This window comes from Notechis scutatus, chromosome 2, assembly GCF_049901735.1.
Source record: "Notechis scutatus isolate UNSWTSFEM ecotype Mainland chromosome 2, rNotScu1.2, whole genome shotgun sequence".
Lineage (NCBI taxonomy): Eukaryota > Metazoa > Chordata > Lepidosauria > Squamata > Elapidae > Notechis > Notechis scutatus.
Genome location: NC_142010.1, coordinates 93,283,226 through 93,302,959, shown reverse-complemented (window position 1 = coordinate 93,302,959; position 19,734 = coordinate 93,283,226). Strand labels below are relative to the sequence as shown.

The 19,734-nt window shown below is 36.1% G+C and overlaps 1 protein-coding gene across 1 annotated transcript in view; it reads left to right on the top strand.

Moving 5' to 3' along the window:
- The window catches only part of DOCK2 (dedicator of cytokinesis 2), a 316,367-nt gene that overhangs the window by 283,605 nt on the left and 13,028 nt on the right, over positions 1-19,734 (top strand). The window contains exons 42-47 of the mRNA XM_026688575.2: positions 2,874-2,955; positions 9,282-9,366; positions 9,998-10,084; positions 10,802-10,978; positions 11,241-11,324; positions 15,125-15,262. Coding sequence (XP_026544360.2) covers positions 2,874-2,955; positions 9,282-9,366; positions 9,998-10,084; positions 10,802-10,978; positions 11,241-11,324; positions 15,125-15,262 — 653 coding nt within the window. The remainder of the gene's footprint in view (positions 1-2,873; positions 2,956-9,281; positions 9,367-9,997; positions 10,085-10,801; positions 10,979-11,240; positions 11,325-15,124; positions 15,263-19,734) is intronic.

Genomic DNA, 19,734 nt, shown 5'->3' with positions numbered 1-19,734 from the left:
GAGACTGGCAATGTGTAAGTCTACTGCAGATACTAATTGGCGTTGGATTAATTCTGAGTCTCTGAGCTAAACGCTTGTCAGTTCTCTTATTGAAATTCAATAAAGGCAGAAGGCATTTATTCATAATTCCCCTACAATAATTATACATGATTATAGAACAGGTAGAACAGATTATAGAATAGGTGATTGTCGGAGGAGCGAGACCGCGTGGTAGACCTAAGCAACGCTGGATGGACACGATCAAGGCCGATCTAGAGATCGCGAAGGCAGACCCGACATACGTGGCAGACAGAGAGGCGTGGAAGCAGTACTCAAGGACATTAGCGGACCTCGCCAGAGCGCGAGACAAACGCTGAAGAAAAAGAAGAAGAAGAAGAAGAAGATTATAGAACAGGTAGCAATGCTGGAGAAAGGTCATACTTTCTAAGAGATGTAAAAATTGTATGATAGAGATGTTTCTGCTCTCATTGTATATCCTCATTGCTTGAAAACATGGTTTATTCTGTTTTCAGTCTTGAGTACAGAATAAATAATAGTCTAGTGTTATCTATGAGTGATTGGTGGGAATGTTCATTGTCATCTGTCTCTGATTCTTTGTGTGGACCTGGTGGGCAATTGAATCAAAGTATTCTTCATTTAGACCCATCTAAGCAGCTATTGAGACCGGGCTCAATAAGACAAGCACGATAATCAAAGGCAGTGATTCCTCTCTTATGCACCTTTGATCTTCTGAAAAGCTGCTTTTCATCTCCCACATCATAAAGGAAGGCTTCTGAAGGAATGATAAAGTGTTATTGCTTCAAAACATAAATAGGACAACTATAGATGAATCCTTTACATTGAAAACACTGCCCTCTTCCAAGGTTATATTCAACACTTCAGGGTGAACAAGACAACTGCAAATTTCTTTTCTCTATACCAATATAAACAACTCTTGCTAATAATACATTCCTGTTCACATCCATCTCACAGAAATATAGTATACAAACTCTACAGTGTCAGTTGAAATCTTTGCACCATATAATTTCAGTCTGCTTCTCTGTAAATCTGCAATAATGCATTTGTAGAATAAGATGCCTTAAAGCAGCAGCATAGGTTTAATCACTCAGATACTTCCATGTGACGTCTGTGCCCCAGGTAAATGACAACTTTAAACTCTTGTGATCTCATAATGAGAGCTGAGCTTATGTATTTCCAGCTTTATTACAATATATTTGAAATCACACAAATCACCTTTCTGACTACTCTGTAGTGTTGGAGGGTTTATGGACAGGCCAAATTCCTATTAGCAGGAATTCTTACATTGTTTCTTCCTAGTACTTGGAGGGTTCACATGTATAACATCTTGCAAAGATGCTGTTATTTCAAAGCTCATTAAAAATGTAACACAGGAATAGTGCTTGGTTGGTTCTGCAGCTTCCTCTTTATAGCTCCTAAGTTTTTTTTTAGACATTGCTAGATACCATGCTCAAAATATGACACAAAATCTGAATGGCATGGCATTAGTCAAAAGCAGTGTTTTTCTGGTTGATCAGTTTGATATATTATTGATGGGCTTGCTGTAAATTGCTGTGAATGTTAGTGATTGATGGTAGTGTATTGTGTGTCAGCTTTAAACTACTCTTAAGGAATTGGACTGGACACAGTAGTAATATCTTGGTTGGTAAACATCCCAACCAAAGAACCATAATGACCACTCCCACCAACACAACAACAGGACAAGCCACTAGAATATAAAATGAGAGCAGCTCCATTTCCTACTAGCACTGATGATGCAATGCAATGCAAGGCAAGGCAAGGCAAGGCAAGGCAAGGCAAGGCAAGAAAATAGAAGAGAAGAGAAGAGAAGAGAAGAGAAGAGAAGAGAAGAGAAGAGAAGAGAAGAGAAGAGAAGAGAACTCTTTATTGGCCAAATGTGATTGGACACACAAGGAATTTGTCTTCGGTGCATAAACTCTCAGTGTACATAAAAGCTATAAGTGATAAATCATGATCATACTTATCATAAATACATTCATCATGAACTATAATTTAGGTAATGAAACATCTGCAAGATAACAACCAACCTCAGAGAGCACCAAGAAGCCTGTTGTGGCCCGACAGTAGCCAGGGAAGCTGGCAGCAGATTTGGACAATGAGGAGGTTGGGGAGGAGCATGCATTGGGGAGGAGCATGGAGTCTGGGGAAGGCTCTGACGAGTGCTCTGCATCAGAGGCAGAGATGGGGCCAGAGCCATCTAACAGTTATCAGTGGCCTTCAAAGTCAGACATCAGTGAGGCAGAAGAACAGTTAGATCCTGTTCCCAGTGTGCACATGTGCAGAGTTGCCAGATGAAGGGAACAGCTGAGGAACAAGGGCCAACTTGGGAGTAAAGCTACAGGTGGATGGTGAATGGACCCTCCCCTAGAGTATAAAAGAGGAGTGAAAGGGGAATGAGGCTTTGCAGGAAACAATTAGTTCATTCTGGCATGCTTGGCCCCTCTTCAAGCCTGATAAAGTTTGTAATTGGGAACTATTGTGAAAGACTGTTGGCTGGAATTTTGTTGGAGGGGAAATTCATTGTAAATCAAATAAAAGACGTTTATTGAGATGAGAAATCAGCTTCTTACTGCTGGGAGAAGCATAGGTCAGAACAGAGCCCTCTTTTCAAACTTGAGCTAATTTTTATCGATAACATACTATTTATTTGGAACATAGATTTAATCAACCAATTTGTTGAACACATACTTTTTAAGTTGAATGATGAATTTTACTAATATAATTATGTAATAATTTTATAAAAGACTCTTCTTGAACAATTGTGAAGACTTTTGTTTTCAGTTGACTGATTGTGTCCACTAATGGTATAATGTCCTTAGCTCTTGTGATTTTAGATATACAGTGCTTTACTGTGCAGCCAGTTTTGGAGGAACATCCTCAATTCAAAAATAAGCCAGTGCCTGATCAAGTAATCAAGTAAGTCCATATTGTCTTATTGATCGTGTAAAAATTCCTATAACACATGTTATCAATAGTCCTAGATAGCTTCTTAAAAGTTGGAAAGTTTAATTTGCATTATGTAATTCAAATTTGGAGTAACATACCATCCAAGATCAGGTTGATCTGACTTTGCTAGCCTTTCCCAAGATGCTGAAGACACGGATGTGTTTTTCAATTTTTCAATTTCATTGTAAACATGTTGTGCATTGACAATAAATGTTTGTTTGTTTGTTTGATTGATTGATTGATTGATGTGCTCCAGAGCCCAAAGGTCAGGAGGTTAAATAGCCTGTGAGATGTTATTGTTACTGTTGAATGTTTATTGGATGTGTTCTCCAATACTATTGTAGGTTTTTATGTGCTGGTTGATACTTTCTATATTGTTTTTAACATGTTGGATTATCAGAGTTGAATTTATGAGATGGGTGGCCATATCAATCAAGTAAGTTGATAAACTCAAATTTGGATCGGAATTATCAGATATGGGGAAACATTATCCAGACTTGGAAATACAAAGATTTGCCATAGCAGCCATCAATTCTACAAGGGAAGAAGCAACATCAGCCGAATGAAACTTTGCTGAGGTTTCTTCTGTATAAAATTTCACAGTCCCCAGATTAAAAAGTATATCTACTGGGTACAATCACTGACATTATGTTTGCCATGCACATATTAAATTAGCAGGCAAATAATAGAACAGGCTGACAGTCTTAATGAGTTAAAATATAACTTTGATGGTGTTCTCAAGAATGGATTATCAAACCCAGAGGTTTCATTATGGGAACAAATGAGGCCCTAGATTCTATCCATCTTGAGAGAAAAAATTGTTTGTTGGTAGATGTTAGTCAATTTTACATCGATCTATTTTATTGCAATGAGAATACTCCCTTTCTCTGGTCTGGTACAAGGACATACAGTTTTAACTTTCACTATTTTTTTAATCAAAGCTTAATAGATTTTATTTTACTCGTGGATAAACTGAAAGCATCCTCTTTTTTCTGCCTGCTAACATTTCCAATGAAACGGCACCTGAAAGACAAGAAAACTGTGTGCGATGAATAAAGGAAAAAGCGAGAGTAATAAGAAGGGATGATGCCCTTTGATAATACTGAGGCCTCTGCATCATGGCTTTGTCATATAGTTCAAATGTTTTATTTGGAGTCTTACTTCTTAAAAGATAAGAAATGTAAGATAGAACCAGTTTGGTCTAGTGGTGAAGGCACCATGCTAGGAATTGTGAATTTTAGTTTTGTCTTAGGCATGAAAGTCATTTGGGTGACTTTGCGCCACTCACTCTCTCTAAGCCCAATTCACTTCACAGGGTTGTTTTTCTGGGGAAAATAGGAGGAGAAAGGAGTATTAAGTATGCTTCCTTGAGTTATTGATAAAAATATTAAAGATGGGATTAAAAATATTTATTAAAAAAGATAAAAATTTATTCAAATTGAACTTGATTCCTGGTTCGTGTACTTTTCTTTGACAGATAGCAATATACTTCTCCATAGCGTTTTACAAGACTCTCTGAGCAGCTTACAGAGTTAGCATATTGCCCCCAACAATCTGGGTTTTGTTTTACCAACCTCAGAAGGATGGAAGGCTGAGTCAACCTTGAGCTGGTCAGGATCGAACTCTTGGCAGTGGGCAGAGTCAGCCTGCATTACTGCATTCCAATCACTGCACCACAGCTCCTAACTAAATGGAAGTGATTTACTATTGTATCTTTTTAAGATTTTAGTTTATTTCCCAAAGTACTGTATATACTGAGTATAAGCCTAGTTTTCAGCCCATTTTTGTGCTGAAAAAATCCCCTCGGCTTATACTCGAGTCAGATTCCCCTCTGAAAAAAATGGTGTGGAGTCGCGGCCTCCGGCGGCAGCGACCCCAACAGCCAGCCAGGAAGGGAAAGGCAAAAAGCGCTTTGCCTTTCCCTTCCAGGCGGCGGGACTGGGGCCGCGCCGGCGGTAGTGACTCCTGACTCAGGGGCCTCCGAGGAGGGGAAGAGAGTGACTCCTGCCTCCGCTGTCATCATCATCTTCTTCTTTTGGGTTAGTGAATCAATTAAACCTTTCATGATAGTGAGATCGTTTCCCAAATTAATTATTTTTATTTTTGAAATTTACCAGTAGCTGCTGCATTTCCCACCCTCGGCTTATACTCGAGTCAATAAGTTTTCCCAGTTTTTTTGTGTAAAATTAGATGCCTCGGCTTATATTCGGATTCGACTTATACTCGAGTATATACGGTAGTTCAGATTTGCTGCTTTCCTGGTGTTATCTCATTTAAACGGTAAACCATGCCTAACCCCTACTTAGCTCTTTCAAGATCAGCCATGGTTGGTATATCTGTCAGCTGTTGTGATTTGTAGGAAATTACACTTTTAAAATTGTTCTTAACAGCAACATGTTTTGATTACAATCAGCTCTGATCTAAAATTTACTTCAAATGGCACTTTAGATATTCAACAATCAATAAGTGACATCTTTAGCTCTCCCAAGTTTTCTTTTTAATATTCTTTGAACTTTTAAAATTGGCAGCATAAAGCATTTTCCCACCTGCATCTGAAAGCTAATGAAAAGGTTCTTCTACCATGAGACACAGAAATTTCTGGCCTAATAGAGGGCACCTTGAAAACACACACCATTCATGTCTTTGTAACTATCCTTCCATCTGTCATGTTGTCACTACTTAAATTTATTTTTCCCCCATCATTAAGGAAAAATCTGTTGAAGTATCACCAATCTAACTAATGTTGCCAAATGTAGCTGATTGAAGGGAATGATAATTCAGATGTAATACAATAACTGTCATGTATTGGACCAGACCTTTTCAATTTAAGTTTCCGCAGTCATTTGTGTGAAAATGGGAAGGTGGTAAGCCTGCTACGACATTGACTATGGAGAAACACTTGTTAACAATAAAGCTGGTAGAAATGAGGGATCATTTTTTTCCTTCTTTGGAGTGGTTCCAACCTTTCTTTTCCTTTTTGACACACTGTTGTCACTATATCATTTGCGTTCTTGTCTCTTTTCTTGCTATGTTATCCTGAATAATCATTGACCTGTTCATTTCTGTCTTCTGCTACATTAAGCCTATTGCCTTCTGCAATGTCTTTAAGAGAGTTTCTTTTTTGTTGATTAGACAATCAAGGTCAAAAGTGAATACATATCAAGACATCAAAATTAGATATGAAATATCCAGTAGGAAAAGAATATCTCCTTATTTCAAATATGTGTGAGTGCACAAATGTGTATCTGTATGTATGTGTTTGTCTGTGTATGAATAGGTCAGCATATGCATAGCTACACCCAAGTAGTCTTTTCATTTTTTAATTTTTGTTCTTTAAATCATGTTCTCTAAATCATTGCATTATTACATTATTACAATTACAGGGATGTGGGACATGCATGGTAGCTTCCAGATTAGAAATCATGACATTATTTTCCATTAGATTCTTTTCCAAGAATCTATTTCTTATTCTTCACAAAGTACAAGTATTTTATGGCTTCATGCTTTTTTGAATCTATAGATTTCTGTACTTTAAATGGAGTTGTCACAATAACAGGTGATCTTATTAAGTCTGCAAAGTAGTTGAAATATTACATGTATCAGCAGGGAAAATATCATATGCTTCAGGTCATTTATAGCTTTCTATAAAACAAAGTGTTTTATGTGAGCCTATATAAAGAGAACAGGGTGAATGTTGATATATTAACCACAGTAAGAAGCAGCATCTGTAGAATTAGACTTCTATAGATTGTGATTTAGAATGCTTGGAGGGAGTTCCATGTTTTTTTAACCTTTGCAAATAATGGCAGCTGCCATTGATTTTCATTAAATAAGTGGATAAGTGTCACCTTTTATTTTGCCCATTTTAAAACTGTTTAAAATGTTTTAGCCTTAAAAACAATAGTTTTTGATCTTGCATTTGATTCAACAGGGCCAATGTGCTCATTGTTCCTATTCACTGTAAGTCTGGAAGTATTTTTCATGTTCTGCATGTAATATAGATATGAGATGATAGCAGACCAAGAATTAGACACATGTTGTGCAGGAAAGTAGCTTCAGAGACACTTCAATTCTCTTTTATACTATACTACCGCTCTCTGGTCAACCAGTTTTTAGATACAAGTAGTCTTCACTTAGTGACCACAACTGAGACTAAAAATTGGGTCATTAAGCAAGAAGGGTTCTTAGTGAAACTGTGACTGCTTATGAACTTTCCTTTGCTTTAAAAACCTGTGAAAATTGTAAATGGAAGCATTGCTTACTTTTTCATCACTGCTACAAATACTGGTTAAACAGTGTGGTTGTTAAACAAGAACTACACACACACACACACACACACACACACAGGTCTACTATTTCTTGGTGGTATAAAGAGTGAATATGGGGAGAAAATACACATGGAAGGAAAAGAAGAAAATTAAAGAAATAAGAATAAAAGTGATGTCATTGGAAGAAGACAACATATGAGTCCTGAATGAACATATATAAAATAATTTTAGTAAAAAATGAATATAAAGAGAACATAATGCAATATGATGTTAAACTGACATCAAAAAATAAAAATGAAAAGAAGTAAAACAGAAGTGGGAAGTATGAAAAAGCATGTTTAATGGAAAGATGACCCAAAAGAGGTGTGACATCATATAAGAGAATGATGACTAAGAATGAGAGAAAAATATGCATACCGAATGAAAATGACAATTGCAGAGAGAATCAAGAATGATCAAGATTCAATATAATAATAGAATGTTTAGAAATTTAGGAAATAATGAATATACACTTTTTCTTGGTTTTGATAATATTTTTAGAATATTTTATTAAGATAGATTTGGTATGATTTTATGAATTGTTATAAAATAAATTAACTAAATTATAGTTATCTCGCTTAAGTATGAATTAGTAAAATTATAGTCAAATGATTGTTTAATAATGATATTAGGATATATAATTGTTGATTGATAATATGAGTTATTATGTGATATAATTATTATGATGACTATGAATGGATGCACAAAAAGGAGTGGTGAACCAACCGATACACTGTCTGTAAATTTATGAAGGATGATGATGTTTTTATGTTATGTCTTATGTTATGTTTTTGTGTTTTTGTTTGTTGTTAAAATCAATAAAACTTTTACAAAAAAAAAAAAAAGAATGATCAAGATTAAAAGATTTGTTGCCAGAAAAGAATGGCTGTGAAAGTGGCTGAGTATAAAAGGATTCTTTTGCCCACTTTATTATCTAGGAATGAGACTTTGGTATATCAAGAGAATTTTGGATGCAGTGAGAATGGAATATTTACTATTTAAGCATTGTAAAATAGGAAACTATAGGGTTTTTAATGAATTGGTGATTAAGGAATGTTGATTGACTTTCTGAATTACTACAATGTGTCCTACAAAGGTTTCCCCTTGAAGATTGTTCAGAAGCTATAGGTAACATAGGGAATGGTGGCAAGATTATTACTTTAACCATTCTTCAGTTATCTTTTTCACATGGTTTTAGGGTTTTTATTACTTTCTAATGAATTATAACCTGCAATAAGTTGTGATAGACAGATTTTATAAATAAATCAAATGAACAAATGAAAACCAGCAGGATAAGCTCCTTTATAAAGAACTTTGCCTATATTCCATTGTGGTTCTTCAAAGTGAGCCTCTTCTTTTTTTGAGTTTTCCTCAAGTGGAACCTTCCTTTTCTCCATTTTGCATATACAGTGCTTATTATTTAAAAGACAACAAGTGCACTACCTTCACGTTAACTAAATTTTGGCTAGCATTATATGCAATAAGGGGTATCAATTTATAATTTGCACTTAATCAAATTTGCACTATTCAAGCTCACATTAATTGGGATCTATCTGTAGTCACAACCAAATCAAGGCCCATTGCTAGGTCTTCATAATCAACCTCTGAAAGTCAATGAACCATTACATTATAGCTTGAAGAATATGGAATATTATATTCATAGATTGGATATTTTTCTCCATTTCTTGTTTATCTGTGGAATGTAGAAATGTGCTGAGCATGACCAAAACTAGCACCACCTCCAGATACCTATACAGGTTTCAGGTATACTGCCACATTGTGATAATTTGTTCAGACTATTACATACCAAGGCACACTTTCCAATCAGGTTTAGACATACTTGCAATGTGTAAGGTAGTGCTTTGAGTACAATGTAGACATTTGAATTAAAAATGGATATGGTATGTTTAAATTACATAAATGAAATTAAATTGAATTTTCATATGGAAGTTTATGGAGAAAAAGGTGTTTGTAATCTCTCTCTCTTAGTTTTTATAAGTCTAACTATGTACAAAGATTCCACTATTCAAGACCAACTAGAAAAGGATCAGTTGACCCTGAAAATGAATTTGCTGTAAGTATCTTTTTTTATGTTTTTGAACACAGCCATGTTATCTCTCACTCAGATGTGACGCATGGCATTGCACAGGTGATGCTACATACTTTATTAGTAGGCAAAAGAGGTACAAAATGCCACAGAAGCATCACTGGGCTGGACAAATGGAGTGTAAAATTGCTCAGGTTTTCCCATAGTCTTGAGTTTCAGCTACTATCAACAGAATGATTTCTGTCAGGGTTGGCTCTCAGGAATTTCAAGGATGCCATATATTTGGGATAGAGTTATATAATAAGTCCAATGGAATAACAAATGATAAGTGTGTTATCAAACAACATTTTTAAAGCATTTCAGATCATCCTAGTTTAAATCAAGTTATCAGTGTTCTTTGCCATTCCATTTCCACAGTATTTGAATCTTGTCCTTTCCCTCTCACTTTTTTTTTTTTGGCGATTGGGGAGCACAGTATTGCAGACTGTATTAAAGTATTCTGGTTTGTAAGTGAAATGGTGAAATCACCTCTCTCTTAAATAATATTGATGCCAGGAAAAGCTTTCCCTGTCATTTAAATTACATTTCCAGTAAGCTCTTAACTTTCTAACAATATGATTTAGCCATTGTAATATTTCTTCTTTGCATCTTTTAATAGTCTATGTGGATTGAGAGAACATCCTTTACTACAGCTTATAAACTCCCAGGAATCTTACGTTGGTTTGAGGTTGTCTCCATGTCACAGGTGTGTATTAGAGTTCTGGTAGGTATTATACATAGTTTAACCTTCAGAAATAGAAAGAAGGAGCCCATGCTATTTTATGACAAAAATAAAACAAAGTATTATGTTCCCAGGGAATCAGAGGTAGTATTCAGTAGGTTCTGACCAGTTCTGGAGAACCAGTAGTAGAAATTTTGAGTAGTTCAGAGAACCAGCAAATACCACCTCTGGCTGGAGATTTTACAGCATCCTTCCCCTGCCATGTCCACCAAGCCATGCCCACAGAACCGGTAGTAAAAAAAAAATTGAATCCCACCACTGCAGGGAATCCATTTCCTCACTAAGCAATATGGTTCAATGTGCACTTGATTTGCTGAGATTGGGGAATTTTAATAAAATGCTAACACATTTCATAATAAATGAAAGATTCTCTCATATTCCAATGCAGCCAAGCTGATCCATAATAGCAATAGCACTTAGACTTGTATATCACTTCACAGTGCTTTACAGCCCTCTCTAAGTGGTCAGCATATTGTCTCTAACAATCTGGGTCCTCATTTTACTGATCTTGGAAGGATGGAAGGCTGGGTCAACCTTGAACTAGTCAGGATCGAACTGCCAAACTGCTGGCAGTCAACAGTCAGCCGAATTAGCATGCAATCCTGCATTCTAAGCATTACACCACCATGGCTCTTAAAGTTGCAGATGGGACTGATGATAATTTTGTTTCCTCCTCCTTAGATTACAATTAGCCCATTGGAGAATGCCATTGAAACAATGACCATGACAAATGAGAAGATTCTGGCGATGATCAATCAGTACCAAAGTGATGAGAACCTTCCCATTAACCCACTCTCCATGCTTCTGAATGGAATTGTTGATCCAGCAGTCATGGGAGGGTTTGCTAAGTATGAAAAGGTAAGGGATTTAATTATCGTATTTAAAATGAAATGATCCTCCAGTATAGGGGTCCTCAAACTTGGCAACTTTAAGACTTGTGGGCTTCAACTCCCAGAATTCTCTAGGCAGGATAGCTGGCTGGAGAATTCTGGGAGTTGAAGTCCACAAGTCTTAAAGTTGCCAAGTTTGGAGGCCTCTGCTCCAGAATATTAGATCTTCAGCACAACCCATGAATGTCACGTTCAGATGAAAGACTAAGTAACTCCCTTTCTGCTTGCAGGCTTTCTTCACAGATGAGTACACTAGGGATCACCCAGAGGATCAGGAGAAACTAAACCGACTCAAAGACCTGATTGCTTGGCAGGTATTGAAATACTGGGCACAATTCTCTGATTGTTTAAATAAATAATTTCTCCACTTTCTTTTGCTGATTGATCTCATTTCCAGAGGGGAAGCACATCAATATATAATGCATGCACATTTTCCTTCTGTTTTCCTTTGTTTGTTTATTTGTTTGAAGAAGAATACTTGTCTAAAATGTGACTGGAAATATCACATAAAAGTATGTTGTAAAAGTTTTTCATCCACATTTAATGAGCCTCCTTTCCTGAACAAAAACATCAGGAATCCCTTGGTGATTTAGCTGAATGCTCTCTCGAAATGTTATGCAATGTTAAGAGAGAGAGAAAAAACTGACATCATGGTATTTCTGTTGCTTTCAGATAAAGAGGAACCAAGTGAAAACACTGATTTTTGCATAGGTTTTGAATTTTTGAATGATGTTTAATTCTCTGCTATTAACAGCTTCATCAGGCTTGGGTAAAAACAACCTATTAACACTCTGAACTCCTGAAAATATCACTTCTATTTTTATGTTCTTGCTAAAATATCAAATGTGGCAACTTTATGAGGGATGTAGCATAATGGCAATGCTTTTTTTTCAGAGACTATTTTTTGCTTTTAGTTTGTTTCTGAATAAGTCACCCACCATTGTCAGTATCTTCCTTCTTCTACTGACATTTGAATCAGTAGAAATAACTACTGTTTGTGTGGAAATAGCAACTAAAATATATATGCAAACAAATGTTTAATCTTGGTGTTATGAAGTAAGTCATTCATTTATGTGTTTGCATATATTTTATATCAACTCCATGGTTGTTTTCACAAATATCCTCATATCTTTGGTGCATAATAGCACCATGGTCTTTTGTGATATCTTCACACCCTATTCTATATTGCATTCAGAGGAGATCCCACCATTAATGGTGGTGTCCAATGTAATTTAGAATACTAGAAAGTTAGAACTTCAAATTGTTTTAATAATTCTGAGTCATTATTAAAGAAGGTTACCTAATGTAAACAGTCAACCTCTAAACACAAAAATAAATCTGTCCATTGGTGTAGTCCCATTTTTCATGTACCAAAAGAGGAATTACCTGAGAAACATGAAGATTCACAGTCTTTCTGGACAGAACAGGTGAAGTACTACACTGAGGGAAACATCAGCACTGTGCCAGTTCCTTGAAAAGCAGGAGTCAAAGCAATTCATAAATATTGGAAGAGATAAACTAGCACAGATGGAGATTCTCTGGCTTTTGTAAAATCTGAGTAATGTGTAACCTCCTCACAATTTTAGTAGAGGGGATGTTGCAAAATGGTGTGCCTCAAAATATTGAGAAATGCCTATCTCAGATTTTTGACAACTGTGAGTCAGTAAGCTCTTGTAAACTGTGTGTAGGCCTGAGGCTGTAGACTATTACCCATGAGTTTAGAGGACATAGCTATCATCCTGATTGCGGATTGAATGATTACCAATATACTCCATCAAGGTGGTGTTGACTCTTAACAGTAGCACAGATAAATCTGTTTCAGATCTGACTTTTCAAGTCTTCCAAAGGTACATCCATCATTACTCTAATCAAGTCCTAGTTGTTGGAAATCTACTCCTTCCTCCCAGCTCCTTTCTTCTTCTTCTTCTAGCATATGGATTTCTCAAGAGAACTACCGTGTTTCTCATATAATAAGGCCGGGTCTTATTTTTTTTTGAGCCCTGAAAAAATGGCTAGGCCGTCTTTTGGGGGTGACTTAATTTCCCCCTTGCATCTTCGGCGGGCGGGCGACGGCTTGGATGTTGACCTCGGCGTTGGTGGGACACTCGTATTGGGGTCAATGCAGGCAGCACCATATCCGGGTGTGCAACAAAAGTACTTCCTAATGGCAAGCCCCCACCACCATTCCCCCAATTTTGCATGTTTTAATATAGGCCTTAATTTGGGGGGAGGGGCTTAATTTAATTTCATGCCTATAAAACATGCTGGGACTTCCTATTGGGGGAGGCTGTATTGTTGGAGAAACAGGGTAGGTCATTACATACTATGTCCAAAATGTGAAACATCTGGTTATTTTGTGCCTGGTTATTTCATATGACAACTTTGGATTGATTCATTGTATAATTTCTTTGTTTTCTTAGCTACTTATATTATTCTCAAGAGTCATCCCTACACCAGAGTTCAAAAGTGCTAATCCTCTTTCTAGCTTGTTTGTTCAAAGTACAAGTTTTACTTTCCTAGAGTACCACAGGGAAAACCATTGCCAGCACAGTTCTAATATTTGTAGGCATAGATATATCATGGCATCTGAATACTTTTCCAAGTCTTTCACTGCTACTCTGTCATCTGAGATTGTGCAGCATATTTCACGACTGCTGTTTCCTTTATGTATTGTTGTTAGCTGATTTTAAAAGGCAGAAATTTTCCCTCACTTGGATATTTACATTATAAATTCTAAGGTTGTTTGCTGTACCTGTTATTGTTTATTTATTTATTTATATTGAATCTTATCCCATTTCTTCACATTACTCCTTCACTTACATTATAAGAGCTTGCATTTTCAACTATCAGAGTTAGTGTCATCAGCATGGTGTAGGTTATTGATGTTTCTTCCTCCAACTTTAAAAGCCTACTTATCTTCTTGCAATCCAGCTTCTCTGAATTCAGCATATAAGGCATTGAATAAATAAGGGGAGAGTGTTGTTTTATCCTTCAATCTGAAATCAGTCTGTCCAGCTCTAATCTAGCCATATCATAAAAACTATTATTATTCTGGAAAATTCTCAGATTTTTATCTGTGACAAACTGAATGGTATCTGACATGAGGACCATTATCTATCACTATATTATCAATCACATTATAATTTATGTGATGATTTGCTAAAATACAGGAAAGATACCATTAACCTTCTTCTACACCATAGTCACTAAAGAGACCATCTGTCTCCAGTATCTTCCTATACTGCTGTTACTCACTATAGGTGCTTGGTAGCATAGCTGGGATGACCTTCAGGCCTTGAATGACCGTTCTGGAAATAGATACTGTACTCTTGGCATCAGTGGCGGATTAAGGCTCACTGGTGCCTTAAGCACTGACAAATCTTGGTGCCAGCCTCCTTTGTACATACTGTACAAACGAAGCCAAGCTTAGGCTACATAAAAGTTTTTGTGGAGCCTCCTTTAGACCTGGTGCCCTGAACACATGCTTAGTCTGCTTAATGATTAATACACCATTGCTTAGCATTCATTCCTGGTGTTCTTTGCTGATCCTTCCCAGGAAGGCACACACATACATACATGATAATGAGGAAACAACCATGCTACTGTGGTTGAAATTTCAATTGAACTGGCTTTGCATTTAAACTTATGAATGTTTTGATCACTTAGCAAAATGCTTCCAATGTAATCTTTGTAACACAGTGAAAATGTCCACTATGTACCCATTGTAAATTGTTGGCTTATCGTACATTTCACCAATCATACTAATCTGGCCTACATTCTGAAGACATGATGTATTTTCTGTCACTCTTCATCTTAAGAATATATGAAGTATCATAAATTATCCATCCATTTATACTTTTATTGAATATCATTATGCACAGGAAACAAAAAAGTGCAATTATATTTTTCTGGAAGGTTGTACTTCACCCTTCTGTAATTATTTTCTTGCAATTTATAGTAAGATGGATTGGTACCTGTTTGAAAGGAAAGAAGAAAATGTCATCTAGCAAATATATTACAAATCACATTTTGTAACTGTATCCAATTTAACATGTTCTGGAGACATGGGGAATATGAAATAGCATGACTGAATTTTTTTCTTATTGCTTTTTAGGTTCCATTTCTTGCAGCTGGAATTAAGATTCATGAAAGAAGAGTATCAGATAGCCTTCGTCCTTTCCATGAACGTATGGAGGAATGTTTCAGGCATTTAAAGGTTAAAGTAGAAAAACAATATGGAATCAGAGAATTGGTAAGATTTGGTCTTTTAATTTTATAATTTTTAAAATTATATTTTATCTTAACAAGAAAAAAAAATCATGAAATTTGGCCTGTGATGTAATAGCATTACAACTGTCTACTTGTGATTTAAATTGTGATTTAAATTTACTTCCTCTTTCAAACAATAGACTTTATCTCACATATTGCTAAGAAACTTCCATGACTGTTAAAATGTATTTATATTCCTCATTTTATTAGGAGGGAGGAAACAAACCTTATGAACAATGTCATCCAGAGCTTAGTACTTCTCATTCTCTTAAACCATTGGTCTAATAATTTTAATGGCTCAGAGTTTTGAATAAGAATGAATAACCAGGAATGTTCCATTCTGTTTTTTTTTCCTGAAGAATTCCAACTGTTTGATGAATCTATTTCTGAAACAACGTATAATTTAGTATAAAATATAAATATGAGTTGATGTTAAAATAGCAGTATGCAAAATCTGCAGAATAGAATTATCAACCCTGTGATTGTCATGGTTCTTGGAGCACATCTGGCTAAATAACTAAATAATAAGGTGAAGTGTTTGACATCACTAAGAATAGGAAGGGAGGTTGTTATATGAAGGCTTACAGGCTTCAGGATATGGAGACTGAAGAAATGTTCCTAGTTAGTGAACCTTAAACCTCTTTTGTGGGGGAAGGCATAGACATAACTTCCAACAAATGCAAATTATAGATAGTTGACAATGTGTATTCATTGTATTAAATTAGTTTCTCTCAGTTCTCTAGCTTAGGGTTCTTATTTGTTATGAAAAACAAGTATTTTGCTAAGCACGTAACTAGATGCTGAACAGGCTATGTCCTTTTCAGTTCAGTTGAAATGCATGTATATATATCATCTTTGACTATGAGTTGGAATAGAGATGTCTTAAATTAGATGTTGGCAATTTAATTGTTGGCAAGGCATCACAGAGTGGTCAAATGCCTCCTAGTCTTGTGAGACATTTGCAATCTCATCTCAAATTCTTGTGTGGAGACACCAAATTACATTTTAAAAATTCAAATTCAGAAGTAGATCTTTACAAGAATTTTGAATTCTTGCACAAGATTTCATGACTGTTACCAATTTAGACTTATTGAAGCCCTTCTGCATGATTTTACTGTGAATATGGTGAGTTACATCATAGAGGCTGTTTTTGGCAGCATCAGATGCTCTAGCACTTTAGGCACCATCTAAAACTTGATATAAATGAATCATAAGGGAACGAATATATCATACTGGAAAATTAATTTAATCTGGTCAGCCATAAACCATGGGAATGTATCCAGAGTCTGATAGTGTGTTACAGTTTGATTATAAACCAAGCAGATAGAGACCAGCAGAAGGATTTCAGTATTATAACATACAGAATGCATGGCTACTGTGTCTTTTTTAAGTATATAGAAGTCATTACAATTTAAGTACTGCTTAGACTCTGTCTTGGATTGAAATTGTCTATCTGTTATCATAGTACATGAATGAAAATTCATCACTTTTAGACAGATAGGAAAAAATAAATTACCTCACTCTGGAAGAAGTTTCTCATAAATTAATAAGCTCAGGGGATGACAGTATTTAATGCATCAGCCAATGCATATGAAAACTACTTAATATGACCAGTCAAATTCGTGTGCTTTTATCATTTTTCTTGGGGTCTCTGGTGTAGCCCTTCCCTGTGAAGGCAGCTGTGTTGATCATGTCTTGCTCCTGCATTTAGAATTCAAAGATTCAGAAGCAATTCGCACTGCAAATAAAATCTAAAATGTGTTTGAAAATAATGTTGGAAACTCTAAATGACTTTCCTGCATTTCTTGCCAGGTCTAACTCTCTGAGTACAATGAGTTGAGTTGAGAATGGAGTCTGAAGTAGGAGATTATGAGCCAATTTTCATTTGAACATTGTAATAACCCTGCAATACTTTAAGGCTAAATTTTCAGGTTTTAAAATAGGGAAGTGGCAGTTTTCCAACACACATACAGAGAGAGAGAGAGAGAGAGAGAGAGAGAGAGAGAGAGATTGACAGACATTGTGAGAGAGAGATTGAGAGAGAGAGAGAGAGACATTGAGAGAGAGACATTGAGAGAGAGAGAGAGATTGATATTCATTGAGAGAGAGACATTGAGAGAAAGAGAGAGAGAGACACACAGAGAGAGAGAGGCATTGAGAGAGATATACTGAGAGAGACAGACGTTGACAGACATTGAGAGAAAGAGAGTGACATTGAGAGAGATGCATTGAGAGAGAAAGGCATTGAGAGAAAGAGAGATTGAAAGAGAGATTGAGAGAGAGATTGAGAGAGAGAGAAAGACATTGAGAGAGGGGGAAAAAAATTCATTCAAATATTAACATGTAAGAAAGCAAAAGTATTGGAAATAAAATAGTTGATCTATGCTCAAATTATAATTCAGGGATGGCTTCCTTCTTTTTTAAAAAAGAGAACCAATATATTATATCTGTAGCATGTCAAAAAAGAAAAATACTGAGTAACTCTGGAAACTTAATTTTATATCAACATCCCACACAATTTGTATTAGCCACATTTTTTTTCAATCTAATGATTAGAACTATGGAAAAATGTCTCAGCCAAAATTAAATTGCTTACAGTATATGTTTGTTATATACTATCAAACAAAACAAACTTGTATTTGATATCTAATTCACTATTCAGAAATAACAGGATTAACCTAGAGCATCTCATTATGAAACAAGCATTTAGGGATGTTTTAGATTATTTTAATATTACAGAATCACCTTGGGTCCCATATTGTTCACCAAATAATTTCTATTGTTATGTTCTGTGAACATATGTATGCTTAATTTGTACTTGCTGTGTCTCAGATTTTTTTTTAACTATTCTTATCACACACAAATGCATGTGTGTGCACATGCATGCACACACAAACACACACATTCCTTCCAATTTTCCAAAACAAGGGGGGGGGGGAGAACAACTTACATCAATGTTTCCTTTTGCACCATCAGATAGGAAGGACAGGATAAGTGGATAAAATTGTCAAATCCAGTCTAAATATCAGGCTGACTGGGCAACCAATCATAACAAATTAAAATAAGAAAATAATGAGTAAATAAAGAAGTATATAGAATAAAGTACTTTGGAATACTTAGGCAGTTGTGGCTAGAAGAGCCTTTGGGAAACTTTGTGTTGTGCACCATTTGCACATTTTCCTGGATCAGGAATCATTGCACTCACATATTCAAGCCCTGGTTACCTCATGGTTGGACTATTACAATATGCTCTACATGGGAATATCCTTGAAGAGTAAGTGGCAGCTTTAGCTGGTACAGAATGCAGTCACATGGGCAGCTCTTGAAGTCCCTGAGATGGCCTTTGTTACATCATTGTTCTGCCTCACTGATTGCTAGTTTGCTTCTGAGTCCAATTTAAAGGTTATCATCTTTAAAGTCCTTCATGGCAAGGGTCCATGTTATCTGAGAACAGTCTCACCCCAGTGAATAGAATAGAATAACAGAGTTGGAAGGGACCTTGGAGGTCTTCTAATCCAACCCCCTGCTCAGGCAGGAAACCCTATACCATTTCAGACAAATGGTCATCCAATCTCTTCTTAAAAACCTCCAGTATTAGAGCATTTAAAACTTCTGGAAGCAAGTTGTTCCATTGATTAATTGTTCTAACTGTCAGGAAATTTCTCCTTAGTTCTAAGTTGCTTCTCTCCTTGATTAGTTTCCACCCATTGCTTCTTGTTCTACCCTCAGGTGCTTTGGAGAATAGCTTGACTCCCACTTCTTTGTGGCATCCCCTGAGATATTGGAACACTACTATCATGTCACCCCTAGTCCTTCTTTTCATCAAACTACACATACCCAGTTCCAGCAACCATTCTGGGTTGCTGGCATAGGAGGGTGGGATTAACCTACCCCCTATACCAGCAGAACAGGCATGCTGTGGACCCTCTCAGTCAAGGAATTTTGACCAGCAGGAGAAGACCCTTTTTTTTGCCATGGCCTGCCCTCTAGGACATCAAGATCCTCACTCACCTCATTACTTTCCAACTGGCCTGGGACCCCAAAGGGTGAATGGCATCCTGGTTAATAGATTAGACAGGCCCCACTTCTTTAATCCCTTCCTCCATCTTGGTCAATTGAATTTTAACTGAATTTTAAATGTATGATCTTTACTTATTGTTTTAATGTTTTATGTGGTATTTTTATTGAATGAGTGTAAGCCGCCCAGAATTGTTTTGGCAAGATGGGTGGCATAGAAGTTTAATAACTCACTAAATAAAATATATATGTTGTAGATAGGATAGAGTTCAGTTACTGAAGTTTCTAATGCTATTCCTTTCATCTCAAAAAAAAAAAAAATCTAAAGAAACTGTGTAAGAATAATACTTGGAGAGTACTCTCTTTCAGTCTGAGGCAAATGACAAACAATCTGACAATAATAAGGAAAATGGAAACAGAAGAATAAATTTTAAAGCA